Source organism: Barbus barbus (genome assembly GCF_936440315.1).
Source record: "Barbus barbus genome assembly, chromosome: 3".
In the NCBI taxonomy this organism is placed as follows: Eukaryota; Metazoa; Chordata; class Actinopteri; order Cypriniformes; family Cyprinidae; genus Barbus; species Barbus barbus.
This window is the reverse complement of record NC_136731.1, coordinates 39574302-39602134: the sequence shown is the minus strand read 5'-3', so window position 1 is coordinate 39602134 and position 27833 is coordinate 39574302. Positions and strand designations below refer to the sequence as shown.

Below are 27833 nucleotides of genomic sequence, written 5' to 3'. Positions count from 1 at the left end.
TTTTTTATCTAAGCAAGTTCATCCTGGTCTGAACATATTGGTAATTTATTATTTAAAATGATTTGCTTCAGGAGTCGTAGCTAATCTTCAGCCAAATAAAATTTGAAAGCAGGAAATACAGTTACCAATAACATAACCATTTATGTGGGGAAAATATTCAAATAGTCCAATATTAATTCACTGAATTATACAAATATAAATTTTTTCTATTTATTTATTCTCATTTCCAATAACTCAATATTCTGGTTACATGGAGAAAGTTGTTTCAGGTTGTTTTTCTTTTGCTGTACAGGATAATTAATTTAAAAATTCAAATTTTATTTGTCACATACATATACATAAGTAGTACGACATGTAGTGAAATGTATTGTACGACTGTCCAACAAATTGTCCAACAAAATTAAGAAAAACCTCAAGCTTACAAAAATACAAATAGAAAAAGCACAGTAAACACAGAAATAAACTAGCAATAAAATAAAATAACAAATAGATATGAGAATAAAAATAGATATGAAGAATAAAAATAGAATATGATTCTATAAAAAGTAAAGTGTATGTCAGTGATAAAGTGTCCGTGTGCTGTGCAGTGCAGTAAAGTGTATAAGTGAGTAAAGGAATACTAAAGACAAAGACAAATGGTATGTAAGTCCCACTCATTTATCCTTACGTAACCCTTCTACAAATTAGTGCAGATTGTACTTGAAAAATGTGCAAAGTGGAAGTGTGGGGTGATGTGATTATAGTGGAGAGTGGTTAAGACTCCGAATGGCCTGCGGGAAGAAGCTCCTCCTCATTCTCTCTGTGTTCGCCTTCATGGAGCGGAAGCGTCTCCCTGAACGCAGCAGAGAAAAAAGTCCATTGTTGGGATGGCTGAGGTCCTTCACTATCTTCCTGGCCCTGGTCAGGCACCGCTTGCTGTAGATCTCCTGCAGGTCAGGGAGCTCGGTGTGAATGGTACGTTCCGCTGAACGCACCACCCTCTGGAGGGCTCGTCTGTCCTGCATAGTGCAGTTCCCGAACCAGGAAGTGATGCTGCCCGTCAGGACACTCTCGATGGTGCAGGTGTAAAAAGTCTTAAGCACCCGAGAGGGAAGTCTAAAGTCCCTTAAGCGTCTCAGATGGTACAGACGCTGCCTGGCCTTCTTCACCAGGGTGCTGGTATGACAGGACCAAGTCAAGTCCAGGTATCTGAAGCTGTCCACTCTCTCCACTGGAGTCCCGCTGATCGTGATCGGCTGGTATGACCGCTTCTGCTTCGTACTGAAGTCCACTATCAGCTCCTTAGTTTTGCTGATGTTCAGGTGTAGACTATTCACCTGGCACCAACTCTCCAGGTTCTTAATCTCCTGTATGTAGGCCGTCTCGTCGTTGTCTGAGATCAGGCCCAACACAACAGTGTCATCAGCAAACTTGATGATGGTGGTGGAGTTGGAAGTGGCCACACAGTCATAAGTGTACAGTGAGTACAGCAGGGGGCTCAGAACACAACCTTGAGGGGCTCCAGTGCTTAGGGTGTTGGAGGATGAGGTGTGTTTACCCATCCGTACGGCTTGCTGTCTGTCCTTCAGGAAGCTGGAGATCCATTGGCACAAGTATGTGCTGAGACCAAGGACCTCCAACTTGGAGGTGAGTGTGGAGGGAATTATGGTGTTAAACGCTGAACTGTAGTCCACAAACAGCATTTTTACATAATTCTCTTTTCTGCAGTCCAGGTGACTTGTTGTGGTGTGGAGGAGGTGTGAGATGGCATCCTCCGTGGAGCGGTTATGTCTGTATGCAAACTGTAGTGGATCCAGTGTGTCTGGTAGTGATGCAATGATGAAGTCTCTGACCAGTCTCTCAAAGCACTTCATCACCACTGATGTGAGGGCTACAGGGCGATAGTCGTTTAGGCAGGTGGGCTGGGGTTTCTTGGGGACAGGAACAATGGTGGACTGCTTAAAGCATGAGGGGACTATGGACTGTTCCAGGGAGAGGTTGAAGATCTCGGTGAACACCGGTGCTAGCTGGTCAGCACAGGCCTTCAGAACCCAACCTGTGATGCCATCTGGTTCTGCTGCCTTCCTGATGTTCACTCTCCTGAATGGGAGATAAAAAGGGCGACATTTGATGGTCAGAAGTTCAAGAGTCGGTGTGCAGGAGCGTGAGAGGGGTACAATGCTCGCGCTGTCGCACCAGTGTTTGTTCACCATCAGACATACTCCACCTCCCCTAGTCTTCCCCGAGTCCAGCGTTCTGTCCATGCGGTAAACCGAGAAGAACTCGGCCGGCTGGATGGCGTGGTCTGGTACCGCTGGGTTCAGCCATGTCTCGGTGAAGCAGAGAAGGTTGCAGTCCCAAATGTCCCTCTGGAACTTGACTCTTGCCCTGAGGTCATCGAGTTTGTTATCCAGCGACTGGACATTGGCGAGCAGGACACTTGGTAAGGGAGCGCGGTGTGCGCGTGCCCTCAGCCTGTTCCTGACGCCGGCTCGTTTCCCTCGAGGACGCCGGTACGGGTCGCGTCCATTGTTCCTCCTCAGGATCTCGCTTGGCCAGGATGGGTCCGGGTTCAAAATCGGCGAAAGGTTAGTGCATTGTGCACCAATAGAAATAAGAGTGGCCCTGTCGTATGTAAGAATGGCCATCTTACAAAAAGAAACCGGTGTTTATAGTTAACAATACGAAAAAAATAACAAAAGACAAAGTTTGGTCGGAGCAGTCGTGACGGCAGCCGATCTCACCGGCGCCATCTTAGGAACAGAAGGCTTGCCGTTCAGAAACAATGCCCTTACCCCTGAGACAGGTAAATGGAATGCAGTCTACCCTTGAGAGAAGCTATATAATCCTCTCTCAGGTTCTTTTCAAAAGACTTGTTAATCAGTGCCAAGAGACGGTCAGTATCAATGTCATCCAGGCTACTGTATCTGTGAAGAAAGAAGATCATCAGATGAGAGATAACCTACTAAATAGAAGAATGATTAAGCAAATCAGAATTTACTCGTCCACATGTCAGTCCAGTCTCATATGCGGATATTTGTACCACTGAACAGGAGACATTTTGAAGATTATTTATTCATGTCTTTTCCACACACAGTTTGTTTTTGCAACTGTGGTCATATTAAGTAGCCTATTACAATAGCTTTGCATGAAGAACAGACCACAATTGAAGTTGTTATTCACTGCTAAACTTTATGCCTGATATCAAGGAGTGAGTAAATAATGACCGATAATGGTATTTCTTTATATACACAGTGAACACAACATCTTAAAATGTTTGTTTAATAGCCAGTGGTCAAATGATACAATACTTCTGACTGAGAAACCCGACACCTGTTGTAATGAAAAGTGCTTGTTCATTCTTGATTATTTCATGACCCCTAAAAGCAAGAAGTGATTATGAAATAAGAAAAGCTTGAGTTGTACATTTAAACAGGTGAAAGGTTCCATGTGGTGGATGGATGGAAAGTTGCGACTCTTTTCTGATTGGGCAACATTTAAAAAGTAAACACTGAATTGCATCAATCTCATACCTGTGAATGGGATCTCCATTTTTAAAAAGGGTACCCGAGCCTGAAACACGAATAATAATAAAAAAAAGACACATTGTGGGTTTACGAAATACAAATAAGGAAAAACTTTGTTCTTTTTATTGGCCCGATATTCTGTTATCACTATCTCTAAATCGTTAGGCTGATGGTCGACCGTGTAAAATCCAGCAGCTGTAGTGGGTCATATGTGTGCCAACAACTGATGCCACGCCGGTCTGCGAGTGATCTCCTTTGACTTTGATAAGTCGTATTTGTCTAAGCAGGTGTGTGTTTTATCTCCCCTCTCACCCTTGTGGCTGAAGAGCTCAGTGAGAAGCGTGTCCGCCGAGGTGAGGACAGCCGAGCTCTCCCCTGGAAGCAGGTTGAGTAGCTGCGCTATGGCACTGATGCATCTGTGCTCCATGACACCCAGCCATTTCGCAGAACTCAGCCCTGACAGATCTCCTGGCAACGACACCAAACCCAACACCTGAACAAATAAAGCATAAATTTAAAGCGAGACACTGCAGGTGAATAGGGTAAAAAAAAAAAATCTAAATAAATAACTAATAATTATCGCCTTACCCAGCTGATTGATTACATTTATAATTGCAAAATGTTTTCTAAAATGTTAGGTTTACAAAAACCATTAGCTCTCTGATAAGCCAACCAGCGGGTGCTCTATGCTGATGTATCAGCCTCAAGCAGCCTTATGCCCGGCTAGTCCTTCCGACATTTGCCACTGGCTCTGATGTCTCTGTAGTGATTAAACGAGAATCAATTTGTTTGGTGTATATTTAACAGGCATTTGTGGTCTCGTGAATCTATTATTTGTTCTTGGTCATATCGTTTTGACTGAGCACAGAGTTTAACTTTATATTTATTTTGAACAGGTATTACAGCGCTGAATTTGTAGCAAACGTTTGAATGTGAATTGTTTGCTTTTGTCTTTATTTCCTCTTCTATAAGCCTCTTATACTTTGTACTTATACTTTTATAATGGCTATTATTGTTCATTTAAAGTGACATAAAAGAGGCAGAGTTGTGCTTATTGTCGCGCTTTATTGTCGATCGCTACTTTCTGGCATACACCACATATATCAAGTAAAGGGTACTGCTGGCAGTGGAAACGCAAGCCTGATCAGGGTTACCCGTGCCGAATCGTACTGTACTGAACTGTACCGTTCAGTGGAAACGAGGCACAAGAGGCTACAGGGAAATAACTCTGCCCTCACTACAAAACTTCGAAAAAAAATAATGTGCTCATGATTCAGGTGGGATACTTACATGGCACAAAAATCATCTAAGGTACCTGATTAAAATGGTTAAAATTGTGAAAATTTACTGATTTGGCTTGAAGTAAAATCTATCCTGCCACAGAATAATCTTTACCTCGGTGCTGTTTAAATTCATTACTCTCCCTGTTACCAAGAAGATCGCTTTCTGCAAAGAGACATCCTACACTTTCAGTCCAAAGGAAATATTCTCATATGTGGTAACCTAAATGCAAGGACTGGGAGAGAAATTGATTATGTAAATACCACAGATAAAGGTCTCATATTTGGGGACATCATATCTCAGTCAACACCAGTCATTACTCTGAGCTCCAGCTGTGACAATGTAATCAACGTAAATGGGAAGCAGAAATTAAAGTTTTGTAAAGGTCTAAGGCTATATCTCATAAATGGCAGAATCGGGAGAGATTCTTTTGGTAGATTTGCTTACTGCTCCAAATTAGGAGCCAGTATTGGTTATTCAGTTACAGACATTGACCCAAATTTTTATTAATGCCTTTACAGTTAGACCTCAACTTCCCATTTCTGACCATTGCCAAACAGTACTTTACCTGAAACGGTCATGTGACCGGGTCAGAACTCCTCTCTTCAAACATGAAACACTGGTTCCAGTTGAATTTTGGTTTTAAGGGGAACAATCTAATGCTGAAAATTTCAAAAGAAAACATGAGCAGCTCTGTAATACCAAAAATACTAATGGAATAAACTCAGCAACATTCCTCTTAATAATATATTTTAAACTTTGGCCAATACATAACATTAAACAATAAAACTAAATAAAAAAAGAATACGTGGTTTGATGACAAATGGAAATGTCTTATAAAAGACCTTCGACGACTTGCTAACAAAAAGCATAAAGAACCAGCCAATCAGACATTATGGCCTTCCTACTCCAACTGTTTGAACAATTATAAAAAAGCTCATTTGCATCAAAAGTATGGAAGCCTGTTTCCGCCACTGAATACAAAATAAAAAAAAGGTTATTGCGACTTTTCATTTCACAATTCTGTCTTTTTTTTACAGAATTGTGAGATATAAACTCGCAATTGTGAGTTAAAGTCCAGTTTTGAGGGGGAAAAAAGACTGATATGTTCTCAGAATTGCGAGTTTATATCTCACAATTCGGAGAAAAAAAAGTCAGAATTGTGAGTTTATCTCTCGCAGTTGACTTTATTTCTCAGAATTGCGACTATGTTGAAAATCAATGTTGAAAAGTGTTGTGCTGCTTTATATTGTTTTGAATAGCATGAAACTTTTTTTTTTTTGGATGAACAGAAACTTGAAAAGAACTGACCTCAAACTTAAAAATGGTATTATGTAACAGAGGGCAGATAAACTTTACACCCCGCACGCACGCACACACACACACGAATAGTACAATGCTTTCTGTTAGTCATATTCACATCTTCACCCTACCTTGTGGTTTTGGTTGCGGATGCCCCCTGAGCTGTTCAGGAATATGACTTTCAGAGGATGCAGTGACTGCGAGATGGCTGCTGTGACCTGGATCGGACTGAGCACAGAAGAGCGGCCAGCTGCGTCGCGGCCCACCGGACAGACCAGAGGAATCACCCTGCAGTCCAGAGTCCACTGCAGAAGAGCCAAGTCCACGGCAACTGAGGGACCACTGCTGATACACGCAGACAGAGAACACACAGTGAGAGAGATAGGAGACGCCATTATCGGCCCATTATCACTCGGTTAAAGTGGCTGCTAAACCTGCTCTCATCCTGAGCGTGCTGCAGTTGTAAGAGGGCCTCTGAGCTAAAGAAGGGCATCACATTGGCTGAGTTGTGCTGAAGTGCTTCTGTTAAAGCCTGACAGTGTTTCGCCATTGTAGTCCTGGCGAGGGAGGATTTAGTCTTGGTTTTGGCGCTATCCTCTTCCTCCATCTCAGGAGGCAATCCCATCACCACCACAAGCTTCATATCCATCCGCTGCAGAAACGAGAGCCCAAAGGCCAGACTCTGAACCATCTCACGGCTATCAAACACTGAAGGGTCAACCTGCAGACAAAGCAAAAATCAGCTTCAGACTCTACGTAAAAATAATATAATTTTAATATAAATAAAAGTCTAAGATATGTACATGGTAGAAATGCATTTTCCAAGTTTATTTATGAATGTTTGAAGATTATTGAAGTAATGTTTTACAAGAACATACTATCTCAATTTTTCTATGTGTTACTTGCAATTTTTTCTGCATCAAACTTTTTTTTTTTCAGTGTAAATACATTTTAATATTTGAAATGTCATGACCCCAAGGAACAGTTTTTAGACTGCAAAGTCTGCTTTGAAAGAGTCTGCTATTAAAAGGTCAGATATCTGCAATGTAGTCTACCTGATTAGTTAATTTTGTTTGACCAGTGATCCTGAAACAGAAAAAGGCTCAATTGTCTACAGAGTCAACAAACCAAAAACGGATGGCAGAAAGGATCTGTACACTCATGCACAATTTGTTCAGTAGCCTGGATGAATAGTCAGCCAAGATAGAATGAGTCTTCACATAAAATGTTCAAATTCAGCTTCTGATTAATCCTGGTTACAACACACAAATATTCCACTTTAAAACAATTAGACTTAATATTTATATGAATATTTATTACAAATAAATTTATATACATTTATAGTAGGCCTATATAAAGACATGAGATATAAACATTAAAATGTTATTTTATGAGCTATTAATCAAAGTACGTTGAATATATCAGGATGGATATAAGTATAACTGACAGTAAAATATATCTTACATTTTAACGTAATTGCAAATGTATTTAAATGTAAACGTAAATTTATGAAATAATTATAGAGAGGCATATATATATATATATAAGCCTATAATTGACATTATTGAAATCTAATATAAATATTAAAATAAAGACATGTAGGCTATTTAGTCAGTCTAAATTGCGTTTGACTCTCAGGTTAACTTTTTTTGAGCAATGGTGCTTGGGCACTTGGCACTTTCCTATTGAGAATGGGTAACAAATATCTATCTGGAGATTTTCAGATCAGTCGTGGGCCTTGTGTCTCACCTGGTAGCCCAACAACATTAACCAAATGCCCAGCAACATTGCTCAAAAAGTTGCCCCGTGTATCATCAGCCTCACTCTGGTCGCAGGACACGCACCTCCAGAACCGCAAACGCTGGAAATGTTCCGGCCCGCTGGAAGTGCGTTAACCAGTAGCGAGCCTCCTGTGGATCTCCTCCAATTTCATTGAGAAGAGCCTTTACATCTCTGTAGATCAGCGTGCGGTTGGACCAGGCGTAGTTGGGGAGCTCCTGCTGGCTCCTCGCCGAGTTTTTGCCCCCGTGGCCCGCGGCGCTGGATGCCCTCATGCGCTGGTTCACTGAGGCTAGGCTCCTCTGCTGCCTCAGGCCTGGCGGTCTCGTCCAAAACTGACCAGCCATGACCACGGCCCTGCAACCGGACAACCCGCTATTGACTTTGGCCATGAGCAGAGCCGCTGAGAGAGAGAGAGAGAGAGAGAGAGAGAAAGAAAGAGAGAGAGAGAGAGAAAGAAAGAGAGAGCGAGCGAGAGCGAGCGCGCGTCTGGTGCAGTCGGTGTTACGAGATTTTTGGTTTCTGAAATTTTCGGTTTCAGTGGGAGGAGCAGACATGAATATTTATCAATTCTAATATGATAATTAGTTTAATTATTTTAAGCTTTTAATTGCTTAAATAGACAGTTCAAAAAGAACATTGCCAAGGGACCACACACAAATCCATAAAATAATGACCAGTTATAAATGAAATGATCAAAAATCAAAAATGGTTAAAAAAATAAAATAAAAATAAAAACCTCTTAACATTGTGAATGACAGAAACATTTCAATGAGATTCAAACAATCATACATAAGGAAAGCATCTACATTAATGGATTAAAAAATAAATAAAAATAAATAGGCTATACTTCTCTAATATTTCAAGAATCTTTTTATTAATATTCTTTATAAGATCAAGAGATCAAGATCAATTTAAAAGTTTAATTCAGTTTTAAAAAGGAAATAGGATGGGGAACTATTTGCAAAATTTTTGTTTGTGAATGAAAAATTTACCATATAAAATTAAAAATAAAATGATAGTAAGTTCCAGGGGTTTATTTTTACTATTATTATAATAAACAAATATTATCTTTTAAACTAAAAGTGTCAGTCCTCTATCACGTGTCATGTGTTCCCGCCTCTTGTATCCATATTTGGTTTGTTTCCATTCCTTGTTTTATGTGATTATTAGTTCATTCTTGTCCAGCTGTGTTTGTGTAATTAGCCTGTGTATTTAAGTTCCTGCCTGATCAGTTTCATGTCTGCTGGTTTACTCCCCGGTGTTCGGTGTGCCTGTCTGTGTCTACCTTGCCTTGTTTGGAGTTATTAAAGAATGGAATTTGATTTTACATCCTCCTCTCGTGTTCCTCGTTGATCCTTGCTGTGTGTACCGTGACGAAAGGAGTGTACAACAATGGAAATATCAAACACATGAGAACCTCAGACCAAAACTGCTTGGATATAAGGCAATTAAAAACTAAATGAGTTCATGTCTCCTCTGCTTGTCTGCAAAAAGAACATGAGCTGTCTATGTCCAAATATTTAGAAACATTAGAATTGACAGGATATATTTGATGTAAAATGCGTTTAATTTGCCTTATTGGAAATATATTTGCCAGGTTCTTTTCCAGTCTATATCATCATCCAAGGAGGCACTTTGAAATCATTTTACATTTCTTATCTAACGAATCTATGCCTTCCAAGAGCAAAGCAGACCGAGTAGTAACTGTGCTCCTTAGATTAAATATAGAGTGACTTAAGGTAAATTAATCCATGTGAAATTGCTTTATCCACCTTATTACCTCTTTTGGAGGAATTGGGAAACTCTGGTATCCCATGAATTGCTCATATAGAGAATAATTCCTTGTCATCAAATAAGCAAAGGATACAATTAATATTATTTTGAAACCAGTCTGGAGGAAAATAGGGTAAACAAATAAATTGTAGCTAATTCTCTGGGACAGTCTGACACTTGCATATTATGTGCATCTTCTAAGATTTGGTTTCAGGAGGTTCTTTTGTAACAGATGTTGAAGTCAATCCCTAACCTCTCAAAACCCTCTGCATAGTTGATGTTTATTGGTGTAAATATGTTATATTGTGGACTATAATGCTAATTGTAAATGATTTGATTATCTGTATTGACTATTTGTCCTAAGCAGCAAATATTGACAAATGTTCAACAACATATGAGATTTTTGTTTGCAGCTGTAGTTTGTTGGTTATTATTTGCTCAAACGTTAGAGTATACCCATTCATGTGTGTCAGACAAAAAGGAGCAAAATGAATCTTATTTAGGCCATGTGAATTCAACTTGAAAGCTGTTTTTTCCCTGAAGAACGAGATATGCCAGTCCCCAGTTTGGTAAGCTGATGCTGTCAGTGAGAGCTCCATATGGCACCAAACACTCCCTGACCTGTATTTCTTCACTTTCTCTGTCCACACAAATCTGCTTAAACTCCAGAGGTTTAAAGCCCTGCCTGTGCCACAGCAAAACAACTGCAGATACAAGTCTTATTTTGTCCATATTTTGTTTTAATACAGATCAATGTAATAACCCTGAGGAGTTCCCCAAATGCAACGACACTAAATCTATCATTCAATTCTGATTTGAAAGTTCAATCAGGGTGAACCATGTGCATTAGCTGATGTGTAATCCTTTGACAGCATCTGCAGAGATTTGAGCTTTGAGGCTTTACAGCCAGCCAGAAGGAAAAGAATTTAACAGGATGTTTTGAGCACATAAGGACAGATAGATATCTGTCGGCAGAAAGGGTAGGAAATACGTTGTTTTTATTGTACTAAGGAACATAATTATTAACATGCATTCATTTTCTATTGAATCTCAAGATTGCAACTGAAGGGAAAAGCATTTGTTATGTAAAAAAAGAGAAATGTTAGAAGGCAAAAAACTGATCACAGGAAAGGAAAACTATTAAAAGAAAAGGGTTAGTTTTTGAAAGAAGTCTCCTCTGCTCACCAAAGCTGCATTTATTTGATAAAAAATACAATCAAAACAATAAGGAAACAGCATTTTTCCACTGTAATATATTTCTAAATGTAATCTGGGATGCAAAGCTGAATTTTCAGCATCATTACTAGGGATGGGTACCGAAACTCGGTATTAAATCGGTCTCGGGGCTAAATTATGAAAGACCGGAGTATCGATAAGCTCTGACGTTATCGGTACTTCTGTCGGTATTGGAGAAATTAAGAAAACACACATACATTTATTGTTTCTCTCTCTCTCTCTCTCTCTCTCTCTCTATATATATATATATATATATATATATATATATATATATATATATATATATATATATATATATATATATATATATATATATATATGTCGCCAGCTGTTTTTATGTGCAATAATATTCAAACATTTGTCTATGATGCATTTTTGCTATGCGCAATTCAGAAGCCAGATCGCGCTCACGCGGAGCTTCAGCACACGCAACATGAAAGTCCTGTTTAATTATGATAGAGGAGAGAACCAACTATTCAAACATCTGCTCACACTTTAGGCCTGTGGCTGTTATATTAAGCTAAGTATTTTTTATTTATTTTTTCGATTTTGGCTTCCAAGGATTATAGCCGCATTTCTTCTAGCACAACTCCCTTCCCTTCATAGCGGCGCGGATTCGTTCCTTCGAACCAAAACTTAACATCTGAATCAGCTCAATCAGTGATTGTTATAAAATGCCGTCTTTACTGTTGCTACATTGCAGGACATATTTGATAGTAAAACGTTGAAAGTACAATCTGCTGTTCCCCAGGCTGAAATGTGTGTGCGCGCGTGTGCCTGCGCGGCGGCGTGCTCCAAAACGGACAAGCACACTTTGAGCTTCGGGCGCGTCGAAATAACACACAAAAATATGCCAAAAAATACACACACAATGTGTCAAAATGGCCGGTTATGAGAGTCTTCACTTTTATGTTTTAAGTGGACGAGAACAGTTGGGAGAAAATCCGATGCGTGTCAGTATATTGTCTTAAAGGGTCAGACTGGAGCTTGAGCCATCAATGTTAATCAAAGAACAAAATGCAAAGAGAAAATCACCCACAGCTCTTAATCTGAACAACGTTATAGCTTTAATAGACATAAATATATCAGTACATACAGTGAAAACTAGGCAGTGCTCATTAACATTTGATTACTTTTGTAACTATTACTTATCTGAACTTTAATATTAGTAGACCTTCATGGAAAAATGAAAGCACTGTTTATTTCATTTCGTTTGTGTCTTTGTTTTATTGTATTTGTCAGTTTGTTTTACTTTGTTTCTTTGTTCATGTTGTTACTGTATCTTATCTTATGTATATAAAACACTAAAAATACCTGCACACTGGTGTATTTACAAATTGATGAAGTGCAGGCATTTTTAGTGTTTTATATACATAAGATAAGATACTGTAAGAATATGAACAAAGTAAAACAAAAAGTACCGATAAGAATACCGTTAAAGTACCGGATCGATAAGCAGTATCGATAAGAGTAGTAATACCGTTAAAACCTTAACGATACCCATCCCTAATGATTACCCTTCAGAAATCATTATAATATTCTGAGTTGATGTTCAAGAAACATTTATTATCATCAACGTTGAAAACAGTTAATAATTAATTATTGCATCATTTTCTTTCATGACCCTTAGATGAAAAGAAAGTTCAAGAACAGCATGTCTTTACTGTCCTTTTCTGATCAATTTAATGCATCCTTGCTGAATAAAAGTATTAGTAAAAAAAGTTCAAAAACTTTTGAACGTTATAGTGTAAGATTTGAAGGTTTAGCTTTTAATATGAGTTGCAAGCGGCAAAGAGATACACGACTAATTGGTTATCTAGCACAGTTTCTAATCTGAACACATCCTAGTTTACAAAACTTTCTATCAGATCTAAGTTACCAAATACTTTTGTTCAAAGTTTGCGAATTGCATCTTAAGAGTCTCAATTTCCATCACCACATCGACTCATTTCAGTGTATCAATCCAGTTTCTTGCTTGAATCAGGGTATTTGCTCTTTGTTGGGAAAAGGGATTTTATCTGTGTTACCTCATGCCTTACTGCTCTTGCGGTTCACCCTCATTCTGTTCCCAGTACTTTTGCTTCTTGCGTTTTCTCTCCGCCATGACCAAGGCACCAAACACGGTCACAATCACAGTAGCGGTGATGACTAACACAGTAACGGTCTCAGCCACGCACAACTGGCTGTCAACCCAAGCCAAAGAAGCTCCGGCGAGCTGCCAAGGCTCCCGACAAGTTACGTTGCGATAGTCGTCCACGTAGAGGTGCCGCACACTGAGCAGCTTGCTGAAGACACGGTGCAGGTCGCAGTCACAGTTCCAGGGGTTCCCAGCCAACTGCAGGTGTGTAGCAGCCGTGTGCAAGCTCAGGAACGTCTTGAAGTTCAGGTGCTCCAGATGATTGCCCTCCAAACCCAACAGAGACAGACTGTGCAACGGTGCTAGTGCATTGACCTCGATCCCAGAGATGTTGTTGTTGCCCAGGAGCAGGACTTCCAGGGCAGGCAGCATGGTGAGGGATCCGTCTCGCACAACACCCAGGAGGTTCCCTTGGAGGTAAAGGTGGCGCAGACGGGACAGGCCACGGAACGCACCTGGCATAAGAGATCGGATGCGATTGTGGCTGAGGTCCAGCTTCTCAAGGTTCTCCAGATGCTCAAGATCTGGAGGTTTCAACAGCACCAGTGCATTGTGGTCCAGACGGAGCTCACGCAGGGAAGACAGGCTCTCTGAGAAGTTAGGAGGGATCTGAGTGAGGTTATTACGGCTCATGTCTAGCTTCTCCAGGAAGGACAGAGAGAAGAAAGCCTGTGTGGGAAAACAGACATTTGGGTAATCCATGTATCTTCAACTCATAACTAGATTTCACAGTGCAACTCCCAATTGACAAAACTGGATTGAATAAATCAGGGGTGTCCAATCCTGTTCCTGGAGAAGTGGAGATATAACTTCCTGCAGAGTTCAGTGCCAACAACCTTGTCTGTTATCATCAAGTGTTTCTAAAGATCTTTAAGGAATAGTTCACTCAAAAATGAACTACTATTGACTAATTATTATACAAAAAAAAAAAATTCATCCTCAGGTCATCAAAAATTTAGATGAGTTTGTTTCTTCATCAGAAGAGATTTGGATAAATTTAGCATTACATCACTTATTTGCCAGTGGATCCTCTGCAGTGAATGGGTGCCGTCAAAATTAGAGTCCAAACAGCTGATAAAAACATAATAACCCACACGACCCTAATCCATCATCCAAAATAGTCCATAATCCCTAACAACACTTCCTCCAGTGCAACAGTCCATCCCTTGTCCTCTCAAAATCCACCACATTGGTTTAGAGCTGCTTTAGCCAGTTTTCACTTGTAAAGTCGTGGCCTAATGGTTAGAGAGTCGGACTCGTAATCGAAAGGTTGCGAGTTCGAGCCCCCGGCTGGCAGGAATTGTAGGTGGGGGGAGGGAATGTCCAGCGCTCTCTCCACCCTCAATACCACGACTGAGGTGCCCTTGAGCAAGGCACCGAACCCCCAACTGCTCCCCGGGCGCTGCAGCATGGCTGCCCACTGCTCCGGGTGTGTGTTCACGGTGTGTGTGTGTGTGTGTGTGTGTGCATTTGTTCACTACTCACTGCTGTGTGTGTGCACTTGGATGGGTTAAACGCAGAGCACCAATTTCGAGTATGGGTCACCATACTTGACAATACGTCACGACCTTTAAACTGTGCATATCTCTCTCCTAATTCAAACAAGATAACCTTTTTTTTCCAGGAGAAAGATCATATCAGGAGATAAAATCATCTTGATGGATTTGTTTCTTACAAACACACAGCTTTTTGTTTCACACAACATTACCTGATGGAATGGAGTGATGAGGATTACTTGTGTATTATTACGATCAGTGTTGGAGTTAACGCATTACAAGTAACGCGAGTTACGTAATATTACTTTTTTTCCAAGTAACTAAAGTAACGCATTCATTTTTAATTTACAAGAAAATATATTTAAAAAAAAGTAACGTCAGTTATTTTTTTCCCCATTTATTGACTGACAGTGCACTGTGTGAACATGCTGTTACTGTAGTTCTAGACTAAATGTGAATGTGCATCCCACTTGCAAAAAACTGATTTAGTATTCATCAAAATTAATACTCAGAATATGACACAAACCTGCAATAATTAAATGTTAAACATCACAAATATATCTAATCCCATTTTATTAACCAATGTCTTTGCTGCTGACCTTTGATGATCCAGTTCAACCATACTAATAAGCAAAAATGACTTTAGATAAACTAACAATTTTGGTTCATTGTTTTTTATTTTGCTGAAGAGTGTTGAGCCTTCTACACTTCTTGGTGTGAAAGGGCTTTTACATTTTCTATAATTAGAACTTCTTGTATTAAAAAAAATCAAGCCCAGCTCATATTTAAAAAGTAACGCAAAAGTAACGTAGCGCATTACTTTCCATAAAAAGTAGCTAAGTAACGTAATTAGTTACTTTTTTAGGGAGTAACACAATATTGTAATGCGTTACTTTTAAAAGTAACTTTCCCCAACACTGATTATGATGTTTTTATCAGCTGTTTGGACTCTCATTCTGACGGCACCCATTCACTGCAGACTGCAGAGCATCCATTGGTGAACAACTGATGTAATGTTAAATTTCTCCAAATCTGTTCCGATAAACAAAAAAAATTTTTTTAAAGCAAATATTCATATTTTTAGGTGAACTATCCCTTTAAATGGCTGGTTCAGGTGATACTTTGATTGAGCAACTTTACAAGGAAGGTAGATGACAGGATTGTGCACCCCTGGAATAAGTGATCTTACCTGTGTTTGAAGAGCTTGGATGCTGCTGTCTGAGAGCACAAGAATACGCAAAGACCAAAGGCCAGCAAAAGCTCGGCTCCGGATCTCCCTGAGCTTGTTTCCTCCCAGGTCTAGGAGCCAGGTGCCATGGGGAAGTCCATGCGGGACATCCTCAAAACCTCTGGCGTGGCAGTCCACCAGGTCTGAGTGTTCATAGCACCGGCACAGGTGACTACACAGTCTCGAGCTCCTCGACGGAGACAGAAAGAGGAAAAACAATGCGATGCACAGCAACATGATGTGATGACAGCTTCAAGAGAGAGAGAAATTGTTATCGGATCATACAGCTTTCTAAGGGAGATGAACGAGATCCCTGTGATAAACGCGTACAGTTTCTATTAAATGCATTCTGTGTCGAGACGGCAAATACAGATGTGCAGTGCAGCTGAAATGTCTATCAGCAGCATTTAATCGCCTTAAAACCATATGTGACTCGGTTTCTTTTTGTTTTTTCACTCTCACAAACGCAATAACACAGATACAAGAAAGTAGAGGAGAACTTACTGTCTTTGCCAAGGGAAAATAAAAACTGTGCTACTATAGTAGGGCTTCAGTGAATGCGTAGAGCATCGAGTCGTTGAAAAGTTATTGTTTTATTCCATTCCTCATTAGAAAGAAAAACGTGGTTCTCTTAGTCAATAACACCAGTCTGAGTTCTCAGTTCTTCAGTCCCGCTCCGCTCCAAGATGCGCAGCGTACTAGTGATGGGATGAGACTCATTTCTGCTAATCGGTTCTTTCAATCATGTTTCAAAGAACCGCTTAAAAAAATAAAAAAATACTGATTCTACTGCACGCTCCAAATCATCTCACAAAGCTGCATGTATAGCCTACAGGCTATTTATTTTGTGTCAGCTCAGTTGGGTGCAGACCACGGATTCATCTTAAAAAAAAAAATATTTAAAACAATTTACATTAAATTGTACAAAAATACTTAACCATCTGCTTTTGCTTGTTTATAAACAAGCTATTCTCACATTTGCTTCGATAAAATGTCAGACCTTGTTATATGTAGCATGCATTTCAAGATTTATTAAAAAAGATATGACTCAAAATAACAATTCGTGCACTCAGAAATGCAGCGGTCACATTTGGTCATAATCCAGCACGCATTAGGCCTAAATCTCGAGTGTCCTTGTATTACCCTTGTATTGTTTTCCTTTTTGCATTACGCACTATTGTCTAAATTTAGAAACATGTCAAGACCACACGTCTCAAGTCTCTTCTAATACATTTATTACATAACAATGAATTACTATTTTATATCCCTGTCTCAAGTGCGCGGATGACTGATTTCACCTCGTTATGAAACTTGAACGATTTTAAACCGGGCCGCCTAATATAGCAGCTTAAAGGAACAGCACACCTAAAATGATAAATGTATTATTTATAGTCATCTATATGCATTAAATGCAAACACATTTGAATTTCCTTTTTTTACACAATGACAGCCTCAGTCATCATTCATTGTATGTGCGTAAAAAATAAAACAGGGCCTACCAATAAATCTTGACTGAGACTGACAGTGCCAAGCTTTCTGACATTTATTTTTGTGTTTGAGCTATTGAAATAAATGGTACAATTGTTACATCTGAGTGAACCACATGCTAAATTTATGTGCTCACCTTTAAACTGCAAACTAAAGTGGCCCAACACGGTGTCCTAATAACCTGGATGTGCGATGGGGGCCAGGGGCAGAAACACGAGATGATGCATGATTAAATAATGCATATGTTTGTACGTGAATAATGGAAAAACTTTAGCATCAATGATTCATTCCAGCCAAGGCTGTAACTATTCATTCAAACTCAAACAATAACAAGGGATTCCCTTTGATTCCCTGACAAAATGAATCACTAACTTTTTCTGCACTCTCTACATGACCATATTGATATACCATTTTAATTATATATAGTCAGTGGTGGCCAAAAGTATAAGAACACTAGTATTTTCACCAGCTTAAAAATGGTTTTAAGTCAGCTGTTTTTATCTTTTGCTGTAGTGTCAGTAAGAAATATAGTAGCTTTGCAGGCAGGTTTCTTGAAGCATCTCGGAGACATTGCCACAGTTCTTCTGGATTTAGTCTGTCTCAGTTTGTTTCTTCATGTCATTCCAGACAGACTGAATGATGATCAGATCAGATCTCTGTGTGGAGCTCTGGCTGTTCTCAGACTCCTTGTGCAAACAAAAATCTCACTGGATTATTACAATTAATGGCAAAATGAATGTTTGGAAATGTAAACTGATATTTCCTACTGACGCACTACAGGAAAAGATAGAAATAAATTACTTAAAACCATTTTTAGCTGGTGAAAATACATTCTGGCCACAACTGTATGTGACCCTGGAGCACAAAACCAGTCTTAAGTATTTATTTGTAGCAATAGCCAACAATATATTGTATGGGCCAAAATAATAAATTTTTCTTTAATGCCAAAAATCATTAGGATATTAAGTAAAGATCATGTTCCATAAATATATTTTATAAATTTCCTACCGTAAATCTCAAAACTTAATTCTCATTAGTAATATGCATTGCTAAGGACTTCATTTGGACGACTTTAAAGGTGATTTTCTCAATATTTGGATTTTTTTTAACCCTCAGATTCCAGATTTTCAAATAGTTTTAACTCGGCCAAATATTGTCCTATCATAACAAAACATATCGCAATATTAAAAAAAAACGGACCTTTATGACTGGCTTTGTGGTCCACACACATATAGCTATATACCTCCTCATAACCAAATATTGAAGAATATAAATGATTAACACTCGTACAAGAGCGATTTTTCTCTTTTTTATTCCTTCATTACTATTTAAAAATAAAAAATAAAATACTGCGAAAGAAACCTATAGGCGAACAGCAACCCCATTAACACAGTCATATAAACTGGTATGTAACGCGGATGCCCGTCACAGCTTGGCGCCACTGCTAGAGCCTCCACCAGGCTATAAGGTTCACGAGGCTGGGACCGGGAGGATTTCTGCTTTGAGCCAGTGCTGCCCATGCCCCCTGTCCCAGTCTCTTAACATGGCAAATTTTCGCTTAAACATTTTCTTTTCCCAAAAAGGTGATTACAAATATTCCCGTTCAGAAAAGAGATCAGTCCTGTCACGAGAGATGAGCAAGATATGAGCCGTCTAACGCTGACACCGAAGCTGCAATAACGAAGAAATGCGAGTCTCTCATGGGTCACTGCATGTACCCTTCCAGTTTGGATGTGATCGGAAATAATAACAATAATACAAACATTGCATCATAGAAAATGGTCCCACTATGGAAGAGGTATTCAAAATGGCAAGGACCAAATACGGAAGAAAATTGCAACATAATATATTACACGTAAACTGAAAGGATGCTTACAGTACTCAAGAGTGTTACTCCGTCTATCACTTAAAAAGTGACATTTAAAAGTAAAACAAGGGAGTTTTATATTTAAAAACATGTTTGGGAAAATGAGATGCTATGGGTAGATGCTAAGTTCAATTTCCCCGTACTCTACCTTCAGCTCTCAGTCAATCTAAACCTAAAAATTAAAAACCCTAAACTCTGTTTATCCAGTCTGAAAGGCTTTATAAGCTAGGAAAATAGTTTTTGTTCTACCCTCACACACTTAGTGCCACATTTCGTAATGGTAGAAAGGAAGATTATGGATTAGAAGAGAAAATGCGATTTCTTTGTTGGCTATTCAAGCAGATGAAATGAACAAGTGTTTTATTTGATGACGGGAGGGGGAAAAAAACAAGGAGATCCAACGGGGTGGGATTGGGGGGTGAGTGATGTGATTCTAAGATGGCACTCTATTTTTGCCCTCTCTTTTGTCGGTGGAAGCAGTTTTTCTCTTCGGATGTGTAGGACCGTCATCCCTGCTCAAAACGCTGAGTATCAGCTATCTCAACCTTTGCCTGGCGATTGGTTAAAAAAAAACAAACACAAAAAACATTAATTTAAAACAAACAACACTTCCTTTGTCAGCATAATGTTCCCTCTCTGAGCCTGGGCTCATGATGATAAAGCAGAGTCTTTCTGTGTTTGTTGAGCTTGCTGTGAATGCTGCACTGATTTTTGGCTCTCCATCTCTCGAAAATGTTTCTCCACCTGTGGACAGAGCACAAAGATTAGCACAGCAAAACACCAAAACAGACATTATATCAATTCATATTAATAGTAAATGTTTAGGCCATCTGTCATTTGCATGGAATTGGAATGAAAGCTTGCACATTGTTACAAAATCCTGAGGCAAATAATACTGGTACATTTTTTATTTTAAAATTAAAAGCTACTTTCTCCAACATTAAGGACTCCTATAACAACCTGATTAATGGAGTTGTCTATCCTGTGCCAACGTATTTCTAAAATAACCTTTTTTTTTTAAGCCAGTAGTTTTTAAATGTAAATAATATAAATGAACCAACAATTTGCTGCTTGTCCAAGCAAACAGAATAACCATTTTAGTTACATTGAAAGGGAAATAAATGTAATAAAAAGCTACCTATTTGACAAAACGAATATCTTCGTGCAGATGAATAAATACTTCTGAAATGATATTTCAGAGAAAAGCAATATATTTTAAATGCAAACCATCTGATAAAAGTTTGCATCAAAGTTAACCAAGTACTACACTATCTAAATATTATAGAGTTAAATTCTAATTGACATGGGCGGAAGCTCACTAAAGACCATTTTTACAAGCATTTTGTTTTATACACTAATGTTCAAAAGTTTGGGCCAGGTAAGGTTTTTTTAAACGACGTCTGGATCTATTTGTTCAAAATACAAACACAGTATAACTATAATATTGTGAAGTATAATAAAATAAAACTTATGAATGCATTTTATAATGTAATTTATTCCTGTACTGGCAAAAATCATTCTAATATGCTGATTTGGTGCTCAAGTAACATTTCCAATTTTATCACAGTTTAGAACAGCTGCTTACGTTATAATTAAGAGCTATCAATTTTAACATTTATTAGACTTTAAAAATAACTTCTAATTTAAAACAATCTTCACATAAACCCATTATAATAAATCTCATTTATCTACCTGTGCCCTCCAGCAGAAATATACAGACATTGAATAAAGTTATCAAACATTAAATTCTAAACCAAATTCAAATGAATCTATAAAAGTTATTAATTTCCTGTTTTTTCATTTGTTCTTGATGAACAGACATCACAGCAGCTGGTTATTCGGTTGTTTTGGCTGCTGTTTCTTTAAGAGCTGCCGCTACCGAACATGAGGCATCAGGCATCATATTTTCATATTCAGGTCGGACCCATTTCAGTCACTTCTAATGAGCTGACGAGTTGAATCGAGTGTGTTAGATGAGGGAGACAGTGCTAGGATGCTCAAGGACAGTTTTGGAAAACCATTTCAGAGACATGTTCTATATAACATATATAATATAACATATTACATGCATGCACAATTTTATGGCAGCTTTAATCGCCTTTTTGGTAACTTCATGACTTAACGGATCACGACATTGCATGTTCGTAGTTTCTTTTGCGATTTGATATGAAATGATACAGGCTATGCGCGCGCTGGCACGCTATGTGCGTGTAATGAAGTACAGTTTCCGCGCTCGTTTGACTCGCGTCTGACGCTGAAGTGAAGTTGAAGCTGAAACATCTCCTGTTTTGTGTGCTCGTAAAGATGTTCTGCGACTGAATAAATGCACTTGTCAAGAAAAAAAAAAAAAAAAGAGACAGAATTAGCAGTTATGAGTGGGGTGGCCAACCCTAGGCCCGCCCCTGCATTAACGGCGTTAAACTGAAAAAAATAAATAAAATTAAGCAGCTACATTTTGAATGTATTTTATAATGTCATTTATTCCTGTACTGGCAAAAATCATTCTAATATGCTGATTTGGTGCTCAAGTAACATTTCTTATTTTATCACTATTTAAAACAGCTGCTTAATATTTAGCGATACATTTTTTCCACAAGGATTCTTTGATGGAATAGAATCAGTCGCAAGCACCCTTGCTGAAAAAAAAAAAAAATCTTAGACACCACTAGTGTGGAACAGACTTGAGACGACTTACTATTTTCCGCACGTGGCTTAAAGCGCTGCCCTCTTTGCCTTTACAGTTGTCCACTTGATATGGTGGACTGATGACCACCTCGTCCATCACTATGATGTTTTTCTCCTGCCATTTGCAGTCTTTGATGCTGCGGGTGAAGACGAAGAGGAAGAAAGTAGTTTTATCCACAAGACAGACAATTGTTAATAATAGTACTTATTATAGAGCTCTAACCCAAAGATAAGCATTTCAATAGTCCCAGCACTTACGTTTTATGAATGGTCTGGAACAGCAGTTGGCCCTCTACAGATACACCAGCACTAACTGCATAAGCTTGCGACAACTTGTCTTCCTTTTCAGCCCGTGCTCTATTTACAAGCTGCACAGGGATGAAGAAATAGAAAGATATTACAAATAAACAACACACAAATGGAATAGGTCATCATTTGACCTTACCTTGTTAAAATTAAGAGATGCTAAAGGGGGAGGAGTTTCAGCGCGGTCACTGATGACGACTACATCCGACACATAGGCCAGGTTAACAAGCACCACATCGCTCAGATTGGGTTTACCGCTGGACGGGGCACATTCTGATCACACAAGTCAAGGAAGCTGTTTGGCAAATATGTATTTATTAAAGCAATGCATGAGAGATGGAAGCCACCTAGATAGCTATTATCATGGGATCAGTGTTGCATATTAGCTGAAAGACACACTGTGTGTATTTCTCCACTCTAGTTTCATGTTTAGCATCTCATGTTAACAAACAGGATAAAATAACATCAGTTTCTGTCAGTAAGGAGATGAGTGTCATGGTGAAAGCTGCTTACTAGCTTGACAGCTTGCAATCAGATACGAGCCGCGTTCTCAACTGAGGAGAGAGTGTCCTGTGGTCACTCATGCTGACTTTAAAGGGGTCGTGAACTGCCTTTTTTTTGTACTGTTCTCTGAGGTCTGTTTATAAAGTTATCAAGATTTTTACACTAAGAAACATCATAATTTAGAATAAGCTATTTTCTGCGCTGTTTTGACCCCCCTTATCAGAACGCTCTGTTTGAATAGGCGTGGAGGATTGTAGACGAGGAAGTAAACGCCCACTGCTGTGATTGGCTAACAGTTGTGTATGTTGACAGCCTACGTCCTTCACAAATCAATCAAAGACTATAGAAATACAAAGACGGTTCAGTCCTATACTTATGAATAGGAGAAATATGGCGGGATAGTCCTGCCTTCTAAATGAAGATTGAATCAAAAACGTTGATTGGTAAAGTCATTGCGTCACTGCAGTGGCCGTTAGAAACGCCGGTTCCCATAGAAACTTGAGGCTGGACCACCCAATGCGCGTGTTACAAAATAACTTAACATATAATAATAACATGTTTTTTAAAATAGGCTCATTTTACAACTCTCCTAGAGTTGTACAGTTGAGTTTTACCGTTTTTGAATCCATTCAGCCGAACTCCGGGTCTGGCAGTAGCACTTTTAGCTTAGCTTAGCATAGATCATTGAATCTGATTAGACCATTAGCATCTCGCTCAAAAATGACCAAAGAGTTTCAATATTTTTCCTATTTAAAGCCTGACTCTTCTGTAGTTACATCGTATAATAAGTCCGACGGAAAATGAAAAGTTGCTATTTTCTAGGCCAATATGGCTAGGAACTATACTCTCATTCCGGCGTAATAATCAAGGAACTTTGTTGCCGTACCATGGGAGCAGCAGGCATAATAATATTACGTAGCACCTGAAAGTAGTCCCCAGCTAGGTAACTAGTTACGATAAAGCTGGGGACTATTTTCAGGCACTGCATAATATCATTGCGCATTGGCTGGTCTAGCCTGAAAAATAAGCTTCTCTGAACACTATTTGAACATAAGAAACAACATTCATGGGGCAGTTCATTTCAGATTTTGTTGCTGATTTGAAATATGCAATTTAATCGTGAGCTCAGCTAGCCGTTTTTGAGATTTCAGGATTCCCCCATTCATTCAGATAGGACTTGGTCTTGTTTGAGCTGCCCGGAGGCATTGTAAATATGGCGGCTGAGTGAACGTACTTGCCTTGAAAGGGACTTTGGATCAATGCTGCAGTGAAAAAGCATAAATACTTAATACATATCAAACGATCTGTTTAAAGCAATATTGATCACGTAATAAAAACAGTTAACTCACACTTGTGTTGCAATATTACTATCGGATCCAATATAGTCGGAACAGCATCGTCTTTTAGTTTCAATCTTTCTGAAAATCCCACGTCGAACTGTGCCTTATTTGTAAACGAATCCGCGGTAAAATGAAGTGAACAAAGGATCAAGTTCTTACTGATGTGGTCTGGATTTTCATTAAAAATAAAGTTCATCCGCTCTTTCCTAATGTTGGGATTAGAAGGAAGGCAATGCAAAGACTGCTTTTTTTCCACAGCTTGGCACTGCACAGCGTCTTGTTGTCTTCAGAGTTATCTTTATCGTTTGGTTTCTACATAGACCTATGAGCGAATCGGCGTCGGGGCTAAACAGGCAGTGATGTAGAAGCAGGCGTTGATCATCTTCTGCGTAGGTGGAGTTTATCCACACTATTACACACTATCGTTTTGGCAGATTGGCTTCAATATAAGCTGGTTTTAGACTAACAAGAACTTTTTGATTTCTGAAACTTACAAGATGTTTTTAATAGTACAATGACCTCTTATGTATCAAAAGATCAAGGGAAGTTCGGTTTCTCAGTTCATGACACCTTTAAGATATATTTAAGAAGTTTTGTAATGGTTTAAACATAACCAACCCTGTCTCCTGTCCTAAACCCTCAGAAGTAGATATGATGGTTTTGCTGAAGCATTAGGTAAACAAGTCGTCTTAATATTTTAAACAGAAAGAAAACTGAAGCAACAGAGCTAGTGATGATCATCACTGCTTAAGTTTTTAATTTTAAAACAGACCTGTCACTACTTCCATGTCATCATGACTTTAACATTACAAGATATGATTTCATTAGGTTTTCAATGGCTTTGGGAATCCTGACAATAATATCAATGCCATGGAGAGAGAGAGAGTTGTGTAATCGACAAAACGTAAATTCACAGAATTTCTTTAAATAAACCAATTTATTGTTTAATTGAATTAACCTGTGCCCAATGACCATTTAAACTACCAAAATGAGCTTCCTTTGGTGATTGGGTTAGGGTTAACTAATGCACTAGCAGCCTTAGCTAATCATCTGACAACAAAATCAGTTATATTACATATAAGTTTCTGAAATCTCCTTAAGGGCTTCTCGGCCAAAGTGTTCGGAGATATAGTGACAGTTATTTGAATGTTTAACAGGAATTACAGCATATCAGCAGGTTAGCAAGCAAACCACTGGGAACAACTCAATGTGACCAACGCCTGCATTGAACAAAATAGGGCATGATGCATGGGAGAAATAAAACAGCATATGTAAAAACGCACTGAAATGCTTCATTAAGATGAGTTATTGCACATCAGGATGCGCATTTCGTGTCAGGCAGAGAGACTGGGCTGTTAGCGTTCAGGCTAGCTGACGCCCCCTGAGCACGAAGCACGCTGGACGACAGAGCAGCAATGCTGTATTTGACAGCCTGTCCACTCCCATTCACTTCCATTATGGCTCGGTAACTGCAGTTCAAAAGATATCAAATAAATGCAATTAAACACGCTAAAACCCTTCGTTTAAGTCGGAAGCATGCAGGTAAAAATGACTACTAAACATGACAGATAATCATAAGGACGTTAAAACTAAAAATATAATTTTAGCCTATTTTGTCGTAATTTCTTCACAATTTAATATCCATCACTTTACAAAAATTGAGAAGTTAATAAAAAAAAAAATGCACGAAAAAAAAGCTGAGTTAGGCCAGCGAATTGATTCAAAAGATTCGACTCACTGAGATGAATCAAAATCTCCGCAACTAAAAAAAATGTCAATTTGACATCACCACGGCTTTGCATCCAGTTAATGCTCAACACAAGTGAGCAAAATATACCAACTAGACAATATATTCATATTCAGTACAGAAATTCTCCTATTAACGCGCATATTAAAAAAATCCTAATACTTCCAGGTGTTCCACGAGAACATTACTATCGTCTGAAACACTACAATACTTAAAAACAACCCGGCTAAATGCCCTGCTGTGTTATGGAGAGGATGCATGAACTAAAGAGCACGCGATTACCAATCGGAGGTTCAAATGCGCAGCACCTGACTCAGCACGCGCTAAACCCGGAAGCGAAGGGCGAGTGGACTGTCTTCGCCGCGCTGGAAATGTCTTTGGCTTTAGCCCAGACCAGGCCTCTTGCAGTGGAGGATCCCGATGACTCAATGACAAGCCGAGACGACAAAAGGATACTCAAAGTCAGCATCTTGGAAGGGTAGTCAAAAGCGACGACCTCTCCTTGCAGGCGCTGCCCCAGGCAGGTGATGCAGGAGACATGGCTCCCGACGCTGAAATACTCCCCTGGACCAGGAGCCGCCATCTTCTCCGCCAGGAAACGGGAGCCGTCGCCTCACGTAAACACGCGCAGCCGCATCAGCACTGGAGGGAGCGCGAGGAGGCGTTCCGCGCGAATGAATGAAGTGACGCTGCGAGCCAAGCCACGCCCACTTTACTACAGAGTAGTAGATCAGGAATATCTTACTAGTGCACTACACGCCCTCATTCATCCCCTCCTCACTTACTCATCTTCCTGGTTTATGCACAATGATGGTTGAAATCATAGGAGAGTCTGTTTTTACCTTCTGTGACCTAAATCAGGCCTTTTTAAAAGGTTTTGTTGCTCCAGACACCCAAATATGATGGTCACACTTGTAAAGGATCTCCTTAAAAGGCAGCTGAAAAAAATCCAAACAAACCCACATCAAAATAAAAATGTTATTTTATTGCATCAAACATTTTTTTTCCTATCCACCATAAAAGTAGGCTACTTTTAGATGAATAGGTAGAAACATAAAATGTTGAGTAACATGGTTCTCATTACTTCTGAAGAAAGAAGAAAGCGTAATAATGTCAAATACTGTAGTCAGCAATCTGCAATTTTTTAAAAAGTATTATTTTTTAAATTAATTTTAATAAATTATTATTATTATTTTTTTCACTGTAATTTCATATGGACAATTTTAAACCCCCTGACCTAAATGATGAAAATAATAATAATAATAATAATTAGAAGAATAACAAATATATATATATATATATATATATATATATATATATATATATATATATATATATATATCTGCTGCGTGATTATTTTGTCTAGCAATATAATATAATAAACAATTATTATTTACATTATTATTTAAATAATTATTAAAATACTTTTATATAAATTATACATATAATAAAATAGTAATATTTTATTAAAATTAACAGTGATTTAATTATTTTAAATAATCACTAAAATATTACATTAAATACATAAATGAAGCTGAAAAAATTAACCTAATTACACATCAGGAAGAAGGTAAAAAAAAATTATTCCGTGCATTGATTATTTTTAACCAATTTAAGTTGATATGACAATATTGCAGGAAGATAAAACAAAAAGAAAAATGTCTTGTATCTGCATGGCCACTGGCTCCAGTGTTTCCCTGTATACGTTGAGCTGTATTTAAACAAACTGGGGAAAAACACACACAAACAAACCACCAGCAGGATTCAAAGGGACAGCAATTTTTAATGATTAATAGTCACAGTAATAGATTGCTCAAATAGCGTGTATTGCACATGTGTACACATATATGCACCCTATATACACGTGTGTAGCAGTTAGTATACACACCTTTGTATTGTCGCAACATGAAAGCGTTGAAAGAACACAACAAATCAGGGAATGTGCTTTGATAATTTCAGATAACTTCTGCATATCAATATGACCAGAAGATAGACAAGAAAGAGAGGAGAGAGAGAGAGTCGAGAGCGAGAGAGAAAAAAGATCTTAAAAATCCAAGGTTAAAAGATCTCACAAATCGAAACACCCAATCACAACGAGTGATGTAGAACAGCAAAGAAATGAAGAGACAGTGAAGGAGACACAACCTCTCTTTCA

General features: G+C 38.7%; 3 protein-coding genes across 3 annotated transcripts; all 3 read right to left on the bottom strand.

Moving 5' to 3' along the window:
* Positions 1-2770: 2770 nt before the first annotated feature.
* On the bottom strand, positions 2771-8260 carry LOC306858896 (N-acetylglutamate synthase, mitochondrial-like; the record flags this gene model as incomplete). Its single annotated transcript, XM_079399682.1, has 6 exons — positions 2771-2906; positions 3513-3552; positions 3819-3999; positions 6221-6434; positions 6524-6810; positions 7934-8260. The coding sequence occupies 6 exons, from the start codon at positions 8258-8260 to the stop codon at positions 2771-2773; spliced, it is 1185 nt and encodes a 394-aa protein (XP_079255808.1).
* A 2566-nt stretch (positions 8261-10826) lies between these two features.
* On the bottom strand, positions 10827-16097 carry LOC306860199 (uncharacterized protein). The gene is made up of 3 exons (XM_079401770.1): positions 15703-16097; positions 12398-13686; positions 10827-10947 (listed from the first exon to the last, which is right to left on the bottom strand). Exons 1-2 carry the CDS (start codon positions 15976-15978, stop codon positions 12916-12918), a joined length of 1047 nt encoding a protein of 348 aa, XP_079257896.1. The 5' UTR covers positions 15979-16097; the 3' UTR covers positions 10827-10947; positions 12398-12915.
* A 2422-nt stretch (positions 16098-18519) lies between these two features.
* lsm12a (LSM12 homolog a) lies at positions 18520-26331 on the bottom strand. Its single transcript, XM_079380899.1, has 5 exons — positions 26135-26331; positions 22227-22360; positions 22040-22149; positions 21792-21918; positions 18520-19840 (listed from the first exon to the last, which is right to left on the bottom strand). Exons 1-5 carry the CDS (start codon positions 26259-26261, stop codon positions 19745-19747), a joined length of 594 nt encoding a protein of 197 aa, XP_079237025.1. The 5' UTR covers positions 26262-26331; the 3' UTR covers positions 18520-19744.
* Positions 26332-27833: the final 1502 nt, after the last annotated feature.

Excerpts from the sequence above, each read along its gene's own strand:
- LOC306860199 (XM_079401770.1), bottom strand. The coding sequence starts at position 15,978 with ATGTTGCTGTGCATCGCATTGTTTTTCCTCTTTCTGTCTCCGTCGAGG. Across the intron at positions 13,687-15,702 it reads TCCAAGCTCTTCAAACACAG|GCTTTCTTCTCTCTGTCCTT; the intron begins GTAAGATCACTT and ends TTTCCCACACAG.
- lsm12a (XM_079380899.1), bottom strand. The coding sequence starts at position 26,261 with ATGGCGGCTCCTGGTCCAGGGGAGTATTTCAGCGTCGGGAGCCATGTC. Across the intron at positions 21,919-22,039 it reads TTCCAGACCATTCATAAAAC|CATCAAAGACTGCAAATGGC; the intron begins GTAAGTGCTGGG and ends CTTCACCCGCAG. Across the intron at positions 19,841-21,791 it reads TAAGCCACGTGCGGAAAATA|GTGGAGAAACATTTTCGAGA; the intron begins GTAAGTCGTCTC and ends CTCTGTCCACAG.